A 19,563-nucleotide genomic window follows, 5' to 3' on the forward strand; every position below is an offset into this window, starting at 1 on the left:
TCTAGTTGTGTATTAAAAATAAAATATATAAAATATTCCAATTGGGTGGCATTAAGTTTGACTTGAAAATAAAATAAAAATAAATAAAACAAACTCAATTAACAGGTGGTGTGGTTCATTTTAGTTTTTTTACATATAGACATGAAAACATTATTATACAGTGTAGTAAAGACATGTACCTACTTATTCAATTTTTTATTTTTACAATACACTAACACTTAAATGGTTCATTAGACTTTTAAAGAAAAATATTCATGCAAGTATATTAAGTGCATTACACGATCTATAATAGAGTGCTATTGTTAAACTTATGTTTTATAATGTATATGAGCTGTTATTACAATTTTAATTTATCATACTTCTAGACAGCTGTGCGATACATATTAAAATAAAATATTCTCTATTTCTAATATATTACATGTAGGTAAATAATGTAATATATGTGAGTACGCAGATAATTATTAATTAAACTCATATTTAATGGAATATCTTTATATTATATAGTAAGATAGTAAACTTTATTTCGTGTGTTATTAAAAAAAAAATTAAAAATCTATACACATTATTAAAACATACACCCTTCGTACTGTGTGCGAAATTTAATTTTTAGAATTAAGACAAATTAAATTGTTTGTAATGTTTCTAGTTATTATTTATATTACTCAGCTTTTACCTAATTATCTATCTATTCATATTATATTTAACTTTAAATAAATCTAAATTTCAAAATATGTTATCGTTCTGAAAAATGTTTATCATTTGTGCTTAAGTATATAATAATTTGCGCTTATATAATATAGTAAGAACTAAGTACATTCTTTATGTACATAAACATACATAATAAAATAATGAGGAAACAGTTATGAATTATAAATATAACCTATATATAGGTATTTCAGTATTTATGATTTAGGCATAAAAGACTCACAATCTCTAGATCTTTAAGTTTTTAGGAATTTAAAACGAAAATATTAGCAAAAATTATAAACCTATTAAATTCGTAATACGGATAAATAAATTGTTAATTACGTCTTCATATTGTTATGTCTTATGAAACTTAAATAGCAGAATTTTAACAGATTTGAAATTTAATATAGCAAAAACATTATGTATGTAATTTATGATGACCATAATTAGTTAAATAAAATCTTTGCGAAACGTTTCATAGTAGACCGAATTTCCTTTTATTCTAGATATTCCTACATTATTATAATATGTTCAATACGAATATAATAACCTTAATAGTTAATAATATATTATATCATAATAAATCCCACAAACTGCAAAAGTAAAAAAAATACACGTCCACTGCAATATAAGCACATAATATTATGTTATATATTAGATTTAACCTCCCTGCTCTTGTCAAAAAAAAAAATTAAAAAAAAAAAATTAATGGGTATGAACTAAGACGCGATTGTTATAACAGTAATATCGACGGAGCAGCTGCACCCGTGTATACGCAAAACACACGTACCTACGTAATATCATGGCTAAAAAGGGTGAGGGACTCACTCCGCAGTGTGACGGTATGTGAGAAAACTATCGGACTACGGTTCCCACCTATAAAAATGTCGCAACAGTCAAAATACAAACACGAACAAGAGGCAAAACTGACCCTTCGCAAGTGATGACCCCCTCCCTTGTGATGTATACATATACATATATATATATATACTATTTGGCTTTTGAATGATATGAAAAAGGGTTCAGCTTCTTCGATTTAAAAAACTATATTTTGTACCTATTGGCTAAGCGATGGTAGTATGTATATGTATCTAAACAATCTACGTAGTATAATATTATTACACGAATGAGTTTAATAAAACTTGTTTCTTTTTTTTTTAGTAAAAAATGTGCTTTATTTGTAAATATAAAAAAAATTAGAAAAATTATACAATTAGAAAATACCAGTCCCCATGGAAAATTCTCGTTCTATGACAGTTTATTCAGGTGAGCCCTAGTCACGAAGCACACAAATGATATGGCATGGAAACCAATGTACAGCCAAATCATAGAATAAATGTGCGGCATCAGATTGGGTACTTTAAATTCGTATTTATCCAAAACTTCACTGCCGTCCATCAGACACGGTACATCCGGATCTTCGCTACACGCTAAAATCATTATATGCATAATTTATTTAACTATTTTACGTGCAAATAACGATGATCAAAGTAAAATTTAATCATATTTTAGACGAAGGTATTATTATTTACCAATATAAGTTACATTTTGCCAATGAATAATAGTGAGCGCTTCAAATCCCAATTCAAACCAAGATATCTCAACTACCCAATGCAGAAACCACGGTATACTCCTAAAAATATAAACAATTATTTTTAATAAAATCATAGAATAAAAAAAAAATTAAACATTCTAATAAAAAATGTTTTGAAATTTGTATTTAATGAGATAAGGGGTTATGATCCAATGAAAAATTATTTCTATTGTATCAAAAATAATGATATAGCTACTTTTTAATAAAAATAATAATGATCACAACAATATTATTGTTATTACTTATTTTTCAATCCTTGCTTTATGTATTTTCTATTGTAAAACTAAGTTGATTAAAAATCTTAGAAAATATGCCAATAATGTTTATTCATTTGCTACGATTTTGAAAAAAATTTGGACTTTTAAGTTATTAGTTAGTCTACATTTCTTTCATACACTAATATTGCTCTTTTGTATAATATAAAGCTTATCAAAACTTAGATATCAAAAAACATTTTAAAATGTTTAATTAAATTATTTTTAAAATATCGTTATATATACCTGAGGTTCACAAATATTCCTGATAAGATCATAATCACATTGTCGAATGGCTGGACAAATGTTAACGCCAAAGATAAGGATCCAAAAATGTTATTGAACATGTAACCTTTATATATATATATATATAAAACATACGAAAAAGTTATAGTAATTAGACCTTGGGTATAAGCATTGAAGTATTAATTATACATAAGAATACGTGTGCGTTTGTGTATGTGTGTGTGTGAGTATTTTTATCATTATAATTTTATGACATTTATATATATATTCAAATAACAATATGCCATATTGAGAGTAATATTATCAATATACATTATATTATATACTATACGTTAATACAGACCACAAGAAGTGGACACGGCCATTACCAGAATCGTGATGATTACCGTGAGAAAATATCCATACAGATCGGTTTGCATACCAGCCAAGCAGTAAACTATTGTCGTGTATACCGTGGGCTCGATGATCAATGTGGGGATCTGCACGTGGGGGCCATCGGACAGGACAAAAAAAAATCGGAAAGAAAAATGTGAATACCGTAATAATTATATTACACAGTGTGATAATTAGTATGCATAAATAATACATAATATTGTCGTCTTCTCATGTTATCTACTCGATCAATGTACCTACCCATATTAAAACGGTTACTGGACAAGACACTTACGAACGAGACTATGTTGGCGATATAGAAAGTCGGGGCATCGTAAAGGCCCGAAGTGTACTCTCTCCTGAACAGGGGCAATTGTGTGGGCAGTTGATTCATCACCGAATACATGGGCGTGAAAAAGTTCTCCGTGATCAGCATGAAAAATATGCCCTGCACCGATTGTATGCCAACTTGAGTCTGTTGCACTGTGCCTAAGTAACACAGGCCGACCATGATAGCGATCCCCTGTAAGACATGAATGAGTTAAGTCAAAAACATCGTACCAACATGTTTATAAAAGCACATTTGACCTCGGCTATGTTAATTTATTCATTTTTTAAAGTAGGTGAATATATAGAAAAATGTATATTGAATTTAAAGTAGAAGTCACATTTCTTTCCTTTGAAATTACATTTTCACAATTTAAATGGAAATAAAATAATTTATTATTTACCTTAATCAGTTATTTATTTATTTTTTAACTAAATATTTACAATTTAAGACAAAGCACATTGAGTAAATTTGGTAAAAGTATCAATACAAGAAATATCTATACGGTAAAAATAATACATATAATGTAATATAAGAGTAATTAACAGAAAGAGAGGCAATCAAATGATAGACCCTAAAGGTAATACTAGGTAAGGTACTGTAGTAGTTTATTTTGATAGAATTCCATGTAAAAGAGGTAGTAAAAAATCACCATTTGGCATCAATGCCTCTTTAAAAGTTAACTATGTATTAAATTTATTGTTTTCAAAAAATTTTAAATTTATGTGTTTGAATTAGACTGTTATTTTCTCTGAAAGTGTAATTGTATTTACTTATTGACTTATTTATTTTTATTGAGTTAAGGCTTCAACGTTTAAAGTCATTAGCCTAAGTTATTTAGTAGGTTTATTATTGTGAGGAAGAGTACGGTTTGTTAGAATACGTGTATATGGGGCTAGGATTTGTCACTACAACCCGAATACTGAATACCTAGTCGCCCACCCGATAATTAGTGATATATGCTGACGACTGAAGCCAATCCACATGCCACACCAGGCCTAAGAGCTGTATTTATGTACGTTATTTTAATATTCATATGTATAAGTAGTTCATTCAACACTTTGCTAGTCTGCAATTTAGTATTTACAATGCACATAACGATAATAAATAATATTTATAACGATTTATTATGATTTTTCATATATTAAAACAATAATTTTTTTTTGAAAATGCATATTTACAATCTTTAAAATTTGCACAATAAGTAAATTTTATAACGTAGGTAATAATATAATGGCTTGATGTCTTGAGGGGGGAAAACCGTCCATCAACAGTACCTCCTATTTAATTTTATAGGTTCATATATTATGGAGACCATTTCGTCTCTTTGCCATTTTCTTTTTAAAAACAGTAATTTACAAAAAATATGTACTTTGAAATAATTTATCATGACTATAAAATAAATTAACTGATTAGTCACTGCATATTATGAAACATATTTCAACTTATTAAGTTTGGATTTACTTTTTTTTATTAAAGCATCTCGATATGTTATTTCATTAAAACTTAAAAATAACTGACTTTGAATTTTAACTCGTTAATACCCATCATTCTTACATTATATTAAAAAAGTATTGATTTATTATATTATACGTTGCATTCATCACATTCAAAAACTATTATCTTTTGATATTTTGGTATTCATAAATATATGATGTTACTAACTTTGACATTGTTTCGAGAAAAAAAAACTTCAGAAACCATTCACTAAATGACAGCTAAAAGGTTTTAAGTTTTTAAGGTTATTAAATTAATATAACATTAAACATTTTATTAAAATTCAGTATAGGTAAAATAATAAGTTTTTTTTTATGAATTAACACAACCTACACAATATTTAAATTATTTTATTCCCTATAAACTGAAGTGTGAAGGTGGAGAATAAAAAAATAATAAATGTGATAACGAAAAAAAAAAATTAACTTAAAAATATATTTTCATTTTAATTAAATAAAAAAACTATTTGAATTTTTTTTTAATTAGGATCAAATATGAAGAATATCTTTTTAATTTTTTTTTTTTTTTAATAACGAGGAAAAAAATATTTTTTTTTTTAAAGAAATTTACAATCTATACCTTAGGCACAATGAGTAAATGTGAGACAGAATATATATAAGGTATCAAAACAATTAATATTAATATAAAGGAAAAAAATATAGATCTAATTTTAGTAGGATTAAATTTTCCATGTAACTTTTTCATGTTTCAAAATAAAACGTAGGTTTTATCTATATACGTTATATGTTCTCCAATAAAGAATTATTTTCTATGAATTATTAACTTTTAAATCAACGTTTGAACCAATATTATTGCTCGAATATGTAATCAAATGTCAAGGCGCCACCGTTTATATAATGACACTACATGCATAAGTAAAGATACCTATATTATATTAACAACAAGTTAAGCTATATAACAGGGCTGTAATTATATTATTATATTACTCGTATCGAAACGAATAACGATTATTACTATACAATTATATACATAATGCGAAAACGATTACGTTTTTTTTTTTTTAAACGTCGGCGTGATAACGAAACCAATATATTATAATATTATGTAGAGAGAAAGATTTAGTGAAATCGAGGAAAATCGTACGACGTGTGTTTCCCACGCTTTATACGTACTTTTAATATATAGGTAATAGCTAGTATTGCGTTATATATATATAATACCTATTTATAATAACATTGTATACACGAGCACGCGCGTGTGTGTGTGTGTGTGTGTATACAATTATTACGACCAAGGTGGCATTATATCGTCTGACGGAATCCACGCCGTCACGCAGCCGCGTCTTTCGAAAGAAATCAAGAAAAAAAAACACAGATATGATAAACAAACGACTTCGTCTCCGACACGTAAATTGTAACGCGAGCGCCTAGATAAATGCGCGCGTGCGGGGCACACGTGGGAGACTATGATATTATTATTATAGCACAAACGCGTTCGATTTATACACAGCATAATTATAAGGATAATATATTATCATATAATGAGGTATGAAATATATTATGGTGTAACGATTCGTATTCATAAAAAAATAATACTTGTTCTTATTTCACGGGGACGTCCCGCCGGCCGCCGCCGCACACAACGAGTGGTGGAGCGTTGGGGTCACCGGTACGGTACGCGTCGCCGGCGCCACTGTGGGTACTGCAGCGTGCGTCGAACGTAAATTTACGCGCGTGGACCTTGGGCGGCAGCGGTTAGAATTTTTTTTTTTATCTCATTTTCCTTTACAGGGTGATACATCTAACTCGATAAACGCTCATTATTTCAGAACATTTATCAATATTTTTGAAAATATTTATTTTACAATATAACTCCAAGTCACCAAACAAAACAACGTTGTTAGAAAAAATTATATATATCAAATTTTTAACTACTATAAAAATTTAAGTTTTTTTTTCAGAAAAAATATTGTTTTTAACAACTTAAATTTATATAAAATAAATATCTTCCAAAACGGTTTTGAAATAAGGAGTGTACGTCTAGCGTGTGACGTGTGTGTGCCGCCCCAGATAATAATAATTATTAAACCTACTCCACATGCCTGATGTACGATATATAGGTATAATATGTGTATTGTGTATAGATATTATAAGTATATATATATGTATTGTGCGGTTGTATAAACGTTCTTAAGCGCGATTATGTACCTAGTGTATCTGTTTCGAGTGCACCTTGCCGTTAACAGATCATTTATAATAATCATTCGCTATGTTTGACGATATGAGTTAATGATGGGTATACTGAATATTATTATTACACTATATCAACACACTTTCTAGATCAATTTTCGTGTCTTAAGACGATGTTTTCGTGTAGTTAAAGGTTAATTTTTGGTTGACTTATACCTACTAATAAGTGCATAACTGCGGCCTCACTGTAAATATAAACCAATAGGTAGAAAATAAAAATACCTTATAAATTGCCTATAAATTAATTTTGGAATAACAAAAAATTTCTATTCATACTTATGAAAGTTATATTTTATTATATTAATGTACCTAATTTCAAAAAATTAATTAAAAATATCTATCAATAATCAATTTAAAAAATATCCAGTCCAAGCAGTCAATCGCTCATTTCAAATCTGAAATTTTTTTAATCCAATTTATTAAACAATACAAAATACTTAATTAAATAATTTATTTTTATATTTATATAATTTATTATTTGGTAAAAATACTTTAAATATGCGAAAATATGCAAAATAAAATTTCATATACTCAACCACAATACCTTGAAATGGATTTCTATATGAGCTCACGAGCCTTGGTAATGACTATTGTGTTGAAAAAAATCAAAGAATTTATAAAAATTTAAAATATTATAATACATGTTTGTTTAACAATATTTACACAATTATTTCTATGTCTTGGCGATATATTAAAATTCGACTAATTTTTTTTTTATCAAACAAAATATACCCTGGGCGACATAGGCCATTGGGTTACAAAATTTTAATTACATTGAATTGAGATTACATTGACAATTATATTATTTTCGACGAATTTTAATCAAATATACAATCTTGATTTCAATTATTTCATAATTTAAACTCTAAATAATTCTAACTTCTATGAATCGTCACATAATTTTGACAATTTTAATAATAATAATAATAATAATGCATGTAAATAATATTGTATATTCAAGATGACTTAATGTTTTATAATATTCTACTTCTTGTGTAGATTTATAAAAAAATATAAAATTTTTGAAACAAATTCTTAATGCAATAATCGCAAAACTATCAAATAATATAGTATTATTACTAAGTACTTATTAGATTTGTTTACATTTTAATGTTTTATCCTTTTATGGCTTTTATATATCGTTAAATACTTATATTTGTCCCTCGTCGTTAGATATATACATTATACATATATCTAAAATAATAGTGACTAGGTATAAAAAAAACCTAACAAAAATTACTAAAAAATAATATCGATTATATTCTAATATTTTTGCAACTTAAAATAATGCGAAACCCCTTTAAATAAATATCTACCGTACTGAATAACACATAAAATAAATCTCCGATTTCGCATAATAATAATAATTTATTATATCAAAATAGCTTTTGAAAAAATGAAAAGTGTTGTAGATATAAAAACTAACAACTAGTGCAGTGTTATATATTTTTATTTTAGTAGATCTGTATATAGGTAATATATAATATGAAATTCTAATTTCACCCTGAATTTAAAAATATGTATTGTTCATTGTGCATTACATTGCGGGAGGTCCGAGTACCTATATAGTATATTCCATATCAAAACGTCATTTGAATATCAAAAATTAAATTTGCAAAATATACAGTTACCTACCTAGGTATTCACAAGTTATAGCGGTACATATGGTGCATTAAAATAACACGTATTGGATACTCACGACTTTTTGTAAAAACCTGTGGATGTCAATGGTGGGGTTGCGAACTTTCTCTAGAAGATATCTTCCGGTCAAGTGGTACAGTTTCACCGGCCAAAACGGCGATAAGCTGAAAAAAATTTCAATATATGCAGAAACGCAATAAATACCTATAGTGCAATGTTCATATAATATAACATATTACCTCTATGATAATTATTTATTTTTTTATTGATCTCAAATACACAAACCCAGCATCTGTCGCCATTAATCATAGTAAGGTATTTTACAGTTATATACAAATATACTTATTTGAATAATATTGCATCAAAAGTAAACAGTAAGGTGACATTATTTAGGTACCTACTATATTATTATATTACTATTACTATATATAGAGAATATACACATAAGTGTATACAGTCCATTAACACTACGATTACCTACAACATATTATATACATGACACGAAAATAATATTATCATGGCAGAAACGTGTCTCTAATTCTCTATATATAGTCAACTATATAATAGCTGAATATACAGAGGTGTATCAGTATTGTTGTTATTGTCGTTGTCACAAACTATCAGCTGGTATGTATAATGCACAGTGCACGTAAGATGCTGGCTGCAATATATTGTGCTTACGTTTATTTAGGCCCTTAACCGTATGGTAATCGCGGGTTTCATACTCTAGAAAATGGTAGGTACCTATTATAATATATTAATATATAAGGAATACATATTATTATGTTTAGATATGTTTCTTCTTCACGCATACGCCACCGTTCTACATAATAAATTTTACCCAAACATATTTTTAAATTTTACTTTCTACGGCAAGAAAAAATGGTACACGTTTTTTATCTCAAACAATTCTCATACGTATTTCTTTTGTTTTTATTCCTATTATTATACAAAACTATAAACTAAAAAATATTATGTTGTTACAATGTGCGCGCGCGCACCACGGCTATACCACTATTCCATTAGGTACCTATACGACGTCTAAATGTCTAATACAGTCGATTTATCATAACATGATTATGAAGATCATAATATGTACACCAGCTATAGCTTATATTGTTAAGTTTGAACAAATCGTGGATGTTATAAGCACACCTACTCCGTACTCGTCGTATTATTTAGGTATTTTAATTAAACATGACGTATATAATATCATAATATAATTTATCATAGTTTCAATAAAATATTAATGAACTTATTAAAGTGTTGTAATAACGTTCAAAATATTAAATATAAAATGAATCGGAACCAAGACTAGAGATTTAAATATAACTTAATTAAACATAAAGATACTTAAAAATGGTAAGAGAAGCAAAATCATCAAAACGTTTAAGATTCAGACCAAAATCCAAATTTAAATTACATTAAAAGAATTAAAATTGTCATATTATAAATGATGATTATATAAAGTGGGTGCATCTAATATACTTAAGAGTTGATAATATAATTAATATGATTTGGATTTGAAATCAATTGACGACCTCGACTGTAGAGTATCTAGTATTAATATATTATAATCATACTATGCTTTATTATTTTAAAAAATGATAAATTTTTTAATAATGGCAAATATAAAACTCACTGATTTCGAAGCACCGATGAACTTGATGTATCCTGAAATTTAAAATTGTATATAAATTATATTGTAAGCATAAATTCTAAAACAATGTACATCCTTTATAGTTTTTACTCAGTATATATAAAACAATAATACTTACAAAATATATTTCATTTGCAATAGCATTTTTTACTATTTCTGCGTGCTTACTAGCTGCAAATTCATCACAAACCGTTTTTACAGATTTGTTGCTATCTGATAATATTTTCATAATAAAATCTGCTGAGTTATAATTATCGGGACAGCGATAACCAACACTATAGTATAAATAATAATCAATTCATATAATCAGTATTCTCGAAAATAAAATCATAATTTTTATAGTGATTTCATTGTTATTTATTCGATACAGCAACAATTTTTAAAAAAAATATTGAACTAAAATATAATCTTATTTTTTTATAAAATTTAAATAAAAATTACAATCAATACAATTATACAATAAATATATAGATTATCTGTTTGCTAAACTGCTAATTCTTAACACTGCAAAAAGGGAGTTGGGGTTTAGGTATCACTTTATACCTCTAGAACTACTAATTCATAAGGTTTTTAAATATTTTTTCATTAAATAATGACAAAATATCTAATATAATCAATTTAACATAATAAAATAATGATACGGGGGGGGGGGGGGGGGGGGGGGTGAGTGGCCGGGCGGATTAAGGCGCTAACAAGGACTAACGCGCACTGTCACCGGTTCGAATCCCGGTCATGGGTGGCATAATCTTTCTCGCAGTTCACGCAGCACCGCCCCCCACCCGGGCATGACAGAAACCTAAGGGTGCCCATTCGAAATTCGGGGAATCATAAGTTCCTACACAGAAGTAACAGGTAAACAATTACATACGTTAATTCTTACATACGTGATGTGTAAGTTCTTACATGGTAAAAAAATGGTACACGTGTAAGTTCCTACACTACATATATTATAAGTTATCAATCTACGTTAGTGGTTCCCAACCTCTCCTATTCTACACCCTCCCCCTTTGTAGATTTTCAAAAATCTCGCGCCCCCCCTATAAATTGTAAAAAATCGTTCACCTTTTTTGCTGTACTTTACATATTATAAACTTTCTGTATTCTATACAATATTCGGAATAAGACAAGAATTATTAAACAGATAACGTGACATAAAACGATTAAGTTACACGATGTGGCCAAACATTTATAGTCTTTATCGGTTATCTGTTATTGATACTCGATTAACAGATAAAGATTTCCGGTCAAATATTTTTTTCTATAAGTTTTAAAATAAAAATTTTACTTCGTAATAACTGCTTGCGCCTCCCCAGCAATGTGTACACGCCCCCTAGTTTGGTAACCAGTGATCTACGTCTATAAAATACTGTCATACATTTTATCCCTTCATTCTATATAAAATATAAGTAATGCATTCTATATAATAATAATTCATAATTGTAAGAACATAATAGTGTAGAGTAGATGATTAAATAATGTAATCGCACTTGTTTCAATCTCTATACATGGTGCCTAAAATTATTAAATATTATAAAGAATGCATGTCTTATATTTTTTTTTTTACAATTATGAATTATTATTATATTACAATTATTATTTTTTAAATTATTAAATATTATACAGAATGCATTACTTGTATATATTGTTTTTTACAATAAATTATGAATTATTATTACATTACAATTATTAATCTTAAAATTATTAAATTGATAATATTTATTAAGTAAATTATTATATAAGTCCAAAGTGGCCTTTGTAAGGACTTATAGATTAATAGTTTGATATTTATATTCATTTTAGATTTCAGTAATGGTCTAAGGACTCAGTAAGGAGGTGGAGTCGAGTATTGAAAGCTTTTTGTTCGACTTTAAGGTGAGGATTCCAGGTAAGTTTACTGTCGAAGATGAGACCAAGATATTTAACTTCTGAGTAGGAAGGGTTTGTGACTAAGAGGCGAAATCCTTTTTTTAGGGTGAATGTAATGAAGGAGGACTTAGATTCATTAATTTTGATCTTCCATCTTTATGTCCAGAGGTCGATTATGTTGAGATGTCTTTGTAACATAATAGAAACAGTGATTGAGTTTTCGAGGAATCGATTTCGGTAAAGGAAGTTTCAGAAATGTCACGCGTAAAGATATTGTATAATGTATATTTGTATAGGAAGGGAGCAATATCGCTACTTTGAGGAACTCCGGCTAAGATGTGGAAGTAGTTTGAGTGGCTTGAGTTCTGGCGTACGACGAAAGTACGATCACTCAAATATGATTTAATAATCAAAAGGTAAAGTAGTAAGCGGCAGGCAGACATTTTTTAAGTTTGAAAAGTAAGCCATCAAACCAGACCCTGCCAACTACTTAAGAGAATTTAAATGTGGTTAACATCCCAATAATTAATGATAATTATGTTTTGTATTTATAAACAATTTTACCTCTCAAAAAACGAAATAGCTTTATTGGGTGGTCCTGAATAGGCGATTCTTCCATCAGCTACCAAAATCAACTGGTTGAATGCGTTTAAAAGTTCAGTACTAGGCTGATGAATTATACAGACAACCGTTTTTCTTTCATCAGACACTAATCGTTGCATAACTTTAATGACTTTCTGAGCACTGTATGAATCCAACCCTAAAACAGAATATTTACATACGTCACATTTGCACATAGCAATAAAAGATGAAGTACAAATCAAATAAATATTATAATGTGCTTAGTTTTATTCTTATAAAAAACTTTTAATATTCTAAGTATCATGGGAATTTACCATATAAAAATAATTAAATATAATAACAATAATAATTTCTATTTAGTTAAAACAAATACCGCAAGTCGAATGGAGGAGAGTCTCAAATACAATATACATGGCCCTAGGATTTTATCACATACATTTTTTTAAATATTAGAATATTTAACCATAACGTTTTAGAAAAAATGCTTATCTTACCCTAACTGTTCTTGAGGCGCTAGTACCTGAATTCGGTTAGACTCCGTATTACGTTCTGACTAACTTAGCGCACGTTATTTAATATTAATGCAAACAATCTTTTAAGTATATATTGATAACATATTCAAAACATTTACCACCAAATTAATTGTTAAAAATAACAGGTTAATTTAGGTCTTTAAAATAAAAAATAATATTGTATATACACCTATACTGCCTATGTAAGTTTTGGAAGATAAGTATAATAAATAAATGAATACCTATATACGGATATTAAATTAGATAGGAGTCAGGGAATCTATTTATTTTTTAAATTGTGAAGCAATTGTTGTCATGTTTTCTCAGTTTAATTTAAATATTAGGTAGGTACATTATTATTTGATATAGTAAATCTTAAATACACATAAACTTAAAACTTATAACTATTTTAAATAATATTATACTTAATATGCTCTATTTAAAGTATTCCTTGAAAGTACCTCGTACCTACTGATCCAATTTTATTATTTGACGTAGGTAATTAGTAATTTTGTAATATTTTTTATAATTCAGAGCAAAGTATATTAAATCAGTTTTTATTGTAATCTATATGTAACTGATTTTATTCAAATGCCGAATTCTGTAACAAAGAAAAGTATAGAATTTTCTTAAAAACATACATTGATATCGACGATAATAATTCGTACATATTCAAGTATAACATTTGGGTTCATAAATATTTTGAATACACGAAAACAAATTTAATTATATACAAAATCCAACTTACAAACAACTTGAATATCGTGGAGAATACATCTATCAATATTCTACCTACACGGAGAATAAATCTATGACAGCAAAAACTATTGCAAAAAGATAACGTAACAAAAGTTGTTTAGTTGCTATTGATATTCTTATCCAAAAGAAGAAAATAAAATGAAAAAAACATTATGGGATCGAAATATAAAGAAACTAAAAAGGATTGAATTCCAATCTCCATATTAGTACCTACCTACATAATATCAACTATAAAAACAATTAAACAATGTTTAGATTCCAATTTAGTATTATTTAATTATTTTATAATTCCCTATATAGAACATATAGGTACCATTTATTAATATAAATTTGTTAGATTTTTTTAAATAAAAATTGTATATAAATAAAACTAGTAATAACAACATTATAAAAATGTATTTTAATAGGTACCTAATTATAATATTTAATAAAATATAATTTTTTTTTTAAATATCCTTTCGAAATAACCAAATGTAGGTAGGGAGTTAAAGTGTGCTTGCTAGTTTGATATTTAATGTTGCACCCTAATTCAATTAAGGAACGTAGTGAAAACGTGCATAGTCTATAACCGGCCGGATCAAAGGTAAATATAGTTGACAGTTTCAAACTATGCGTTATATCCGTTTATGAACGGCAGTTGTCTAACTATTAGCTAAATCATTTTATTAAATACTAGTAATACTACTAATGGCTGTTCAATAACTACGAATTTTCTATAATCCGAAATGTAAATTGCGACAGAAAATAATAATAATAATAAATATTATACAAGCAACAAGCTGCCATAAAACTGATATTTAATGATTTTAATATCTTGAAATTTACTGGCAAGGTACATTACATAACTCCAACACATTTTTTTACCAATTTTTTATTGGCTTTGGTTTTAAAAATGATAAATAAATGTCACATTATATAATTTTTTGTTCACTACCTAAATGACGTACTTCGAGGTTATAAATTGATATAATTTTAAAAAATATCTGATATAATATTATGTAATGCCTAAAGTATTGTACTGAACCCTACTGTTAAATGTTCGTATAAACGATTTTTAAATTGGAACGCATTACGAATCAGTATATAATATATTTTTATATGCATAACCAGTATCTTTTTGTGTTTGCAATTTTCATCTTCGACAACCGTAGTTTGGAAAATTGCAAGATGTGAGTTTGTTCAACTTTAGGTATATTGACAGATTACGAACACAGATGATGAACTGTTTTATTATATTTTTGATCTTCCATTTTGCAAACCCGATGAAGTCGAAGAATCATTAGTTTTTGATTTGATATGACTGATATTATTATGATTTTTAATTTTAGATAGTCCGATTTTGCGACGATTTAATAGAAACTTAATACAATATGGAAAGAATATTCCCTCCATTTCTGTATGCGTCATCATCAGAAACTATAATAAAATAATGTTGTATTTTATATATTTTTTTTTATTTATGTCAATCTTTCCATTCCGAATTTAAAGCATATTTGTATCATCCATATTGATCATCGCAACACAAATGTTTACGATCCTCTATTGCTCTATATATGGTCTATTCGGGCCAATGTGTATGTATACGAGGTAATCCTAATAAAATATGTTTATTTTATGATGGCAGTATAGTTAATATTCTTATTAATACATTTATATTATACTGTAATGGAATCGTTTGATTTATTTATTTTAATATTAACTAACCACTTTGATCGTTGCTGATCATTTTATTGCGTCTACGAAAGAAAAAAGTAAAAACGATTAGGTACCTACATTAGTTAGTAATACCTATATAGTTATTTACCTGTTGTCGGTTCGTCACAGAATAAAAATGGTGGGTCGGTAAGAAGCTCAGTTGCAAACGACACAATTTTTCTCTCACCACCCGATAACGTTATCTAGAACATAAATTAATGTATTATAAAAAACAAGTTTATATTATCCAGATATAAACTTTCATTTAAGTACCTTTCCATTTTCCCCATTAGCTCCAATCCTAGTGTTCATACATTGACCGAGACCTAATTCTTCTATAACAGCCGATACTCGAGCTTTCAGATTTTTGTCAGTTGTTCTCCTGTCCAGTTTTAATTTAGCCTAGAACAATGTGTTTTTATAACGAAAACTAAATAAAAATCACCCGAAGACTTACCATGAAATAAAGATGCTCTTTTACGGTTAAAACTCCACAGAATAAATCGTGTTGGTACATAAATCCAAAATTGTGGCTTTCAAAATTTCTAACCGAAAGACTTCCTATTTTCGCACTTCCTTCGAGTTCTATTTGGGCTTTAAAAATATTTAAATAAATCATAATAACATAATAATTTAATATACAACACCTATACATACTATGTTGTCACATCTTAATAAAAAAAATTGTTACCTGGAAGTTTATTAGCCAGAGCAGCCATTAAAGTACTTTTTCCAGCACCACTGAAATTATATTAATTCTTGTTAAATTTAATTTTAACTTTTAAGTATTTAACGGATTTTGATTTATATACAAACCTTGGTCCCATGATGGCTACAAGTGAACACGGAGGTATATATCCTTCGACTTGAAAACAAATACAATATGTATATAGTAAACTTTAAATGTAGGTAATACATATTCACACGTTATCACGCCTATCTCAATACGTTTTAAGTTACAATAGTAAATTATAAAAATATAACATAATATATAAGTATTGTATATTTGTATATATATAAATTAAGTAATTTGATCTGTAGTCTGTGATATTGGATGGTCAGAAGGCTTAGATGTGTGCTTTTTTATATACCTATACATATTTTCCTTATGAATAGATGTATGTTTTCTATTAAAAACTAAACATTTTACAGGCACTAATATGAGTAATATGCATATAATTTTACAGTAATAAACATGATATTATATATATTGTATTGTGCAAATAATTATTTTTATTTCATTTTTATTAAAAATTTCAACAATTATTGTACATCTTTATCAGTAGGAAGGTAGGTACCACCAATAGGCTGAAGAGATGGAAAAAAGAAAAGAATAAGTAATATTAACATGAATACACGATTGAAGGAATCATCCAGCGATAGCACTTCGACTATTGTACAAATATAAAACCGAAATAATTTGATTAAAATAATCTAATCACTAAAGTTGTAACTTATAAAGTTAAAACCAATAACATATTACTCTATTATAAACCACCACTTGTAATTTATTTAAATCGTATATTAAGATATCATTTGTACAATTTTTATAACTTGCAATTTAAAAACTTGAATTGGGTAAATACTCTTTATAAATACCTACGTACCCATATGCCATTAAATATATGAAAACCGCTATGTAGGTTACTACATATATTAATCAAACTATTCATACTTAATAATTAATTAATATTTCTCGTAAAAGGGTACCTAAGTATCACAATTAACGTTAATATTATCGGCGTTGGTAATAAAAAAAACTAAATAAACCTCCTACCAGGCTATCGACCTATTAACTATAATAAATGAAATTCAATACTTATGTCTTATGGTATTTTTACGTAATACGATAGTCGATAACATAAAATAACATTTAGTTCTTGAAATTTAAGAATTGAATTTTTTTAAATGATTTAACCACAACAAGAATTTTTGAAAGTTTATTATTGAATATACTATTGTGGTTTATTCTAAAATTAATAAAAATATTATTATTTATAGACTTGTAAGAGATAATTAAATTAAAATAGGTATAGCAATAGTGAAATACTAACATTCAAAGATAAATTTAATTGTTGTAATTCAATTTTATTTTACACATATATCATTAAACTTTTTCTATATGTTTTTTCTTTTTGGTTTTAATGTATAAAATTAATAAAAAAAATTAATACTTGTTTATCTGTATACTTGGGTAGCCTAAAGCCAATATATAAATATAGTAGTTGTATTTAGAAAGTTTTTTAAATTTAAATTTTCAGTGACGGCTAAAATAAAAATTATGAAGTGATGTTAACAATAATATGTGTAACAGTTTAATTTAATTTGATTAACTTATAAGTTATAACTTATAGGTACCAACCTACTATTGAATATTAGAATTTTATAGAATATGTTGTTGTCCAATGTGTTTATAACTACCTATACTAGGTAAATACATCTAAAAATTTGTGATCCGCGCCATTTCTAGTTAGGTAGTAGCTAGGTACATGATTCTGGATGCCATAGATCAATATAGTAGATACCTAACGAATAATGATTAAAGGTTTAATACATATTTTAATTTCTAAGCATCTTAAATTGCAATGGGGTATGTTTGAGTATATTCATGAATTATAAAAACGTATGCTAATGTATTTATTGGTTAGAGAAGGTGAACAATTTTAACAATATTGATGCTATGAATTATAAATGAATATTTTTCAAAATCTAAAATCCTCAAAAGAATACTTAGAATAAAACTGAGTAGCTGCTGCAATTTACAACTGCTATTGTAATTTGTAGGTATACTGCAGGTAATGCAAAACAGTGGTTCCCACGAATGAATATAAATGAATGGAACTACTAAAGTATACTAACTATAGGTAGGATGTGCTATATTTTCCTTACATTGTCGGGACTAAAATATATATTAAATATAAATATATAGGCGGTATACTACAAATTAATATTATATATACTAAGTAGGTGTAGGCAAAGGCACAAAAATAACGTTTGATGATTTTATATTATTTTATTTTATTTTAAGGGGGCAGCTCGCTTTTCCGCTATTTGCGCATATGGGTATAAATGGTATAATAGATAGATATACGATATACCTAGTAATAATGAATGTTGTGAAATATTTAAACTTATAAGTAGACATGTGAATTTATACTAATTTCTTACCTTTATTTAACAAAAGTTTTCTAGTCGTAATGCTCGAACGTAACCACCGGTCTTTTTTAATTATTGCGTGCACACTCAAATTTTCCCAATAAATTGGTAAGCAGTTTTCATTAATTTCGTCCTAAAATACAAACGTAACTGTAAGTTTAATAGTACCTAGCGCGTCGCCGAAAATAACACAAAACATTTTAAAATTACCACATTGTTTGTGCATAAATGGATATGAGAAGATTCGTGATCGTCGGGCGTGTTTGTGTTGAAAAATACATTGTATGTAGACGCCAAATCCATTATTTTTAATTATTAAATCTTCTTTTTTTTTTTAATAAAAGTGTTCTTTCACTACTGAGAAAGACTTTACCGAGCGAATTTTGATTGAACTATGTATATTACACTGAAACTAGAGTTCATATACCTGAGCCACGTAGGTGTTCACCGTGTGAAGCCAAACACAATTAAAAAGTATCAATTGCATTTTTTGAATTACATAAT

At 27.4% G+C, this 19,563-nt stretch overlaps 1 protein-coding gene across 1 annotated transcript; it reads right to left on the reverse strand.

Annotated features, from left to right (window-relative positions):
* Positions 1-1,829: 1,829 nt before the first annotated feature.
* Positions 1,830-19,453, reverse strand: LOC107163924 (protein scarlet-like). The gene is made up of 16 exons (XM_015511560.2): positions 19,270-19,453; positions 19,072-19,192; positions 16,720-16,768; positions 16,595-16,644; positions 16,361-16,497; positions 16,177-16,305; positions 16,013-16,106; positions 12,920-13,115; positions 10,608-10,764; positions 10,472-10,503; positions 8,888-8,993; positions 3,449-3,676; positions 3,125-3,260; positions 2,782-2,887; positions 2,220-2,320; positions 1,830-2,117 (listed from the first exon to the last, which is right to left on the reverse strand). The coding sequence occupies exons 1-16, from the start codon at positions 19,360-19,362 to the stop codon at positions 1,936-1,938; spliced, it is 1,917 nt and encodes a 638-aa protein (XP_015367046.1). The 5' UTR covers positions 19,363-19,453; the 3' UTR covers positions 1,830-1,935.
* Positions 19,454-19,563: the final 110 nt, after the last annotated feature.

Source organism: Diuraphis noxia, unplaced genomic scaffold (assembly GCF_037042655.1).
Source record: "Diuraphis noxia isolate RWA-SAM2 unplaced genomic scaffold, SU_Dnox_SAM2 contig0002, whole genome shotgun sequence".
Classification (NCBI taxonomy): Eukaryota; Metazoa; Arthropoda; class Insecta; order Hemiptera; family Aphididae; genus Diuraphis; species Diuraphis noxia.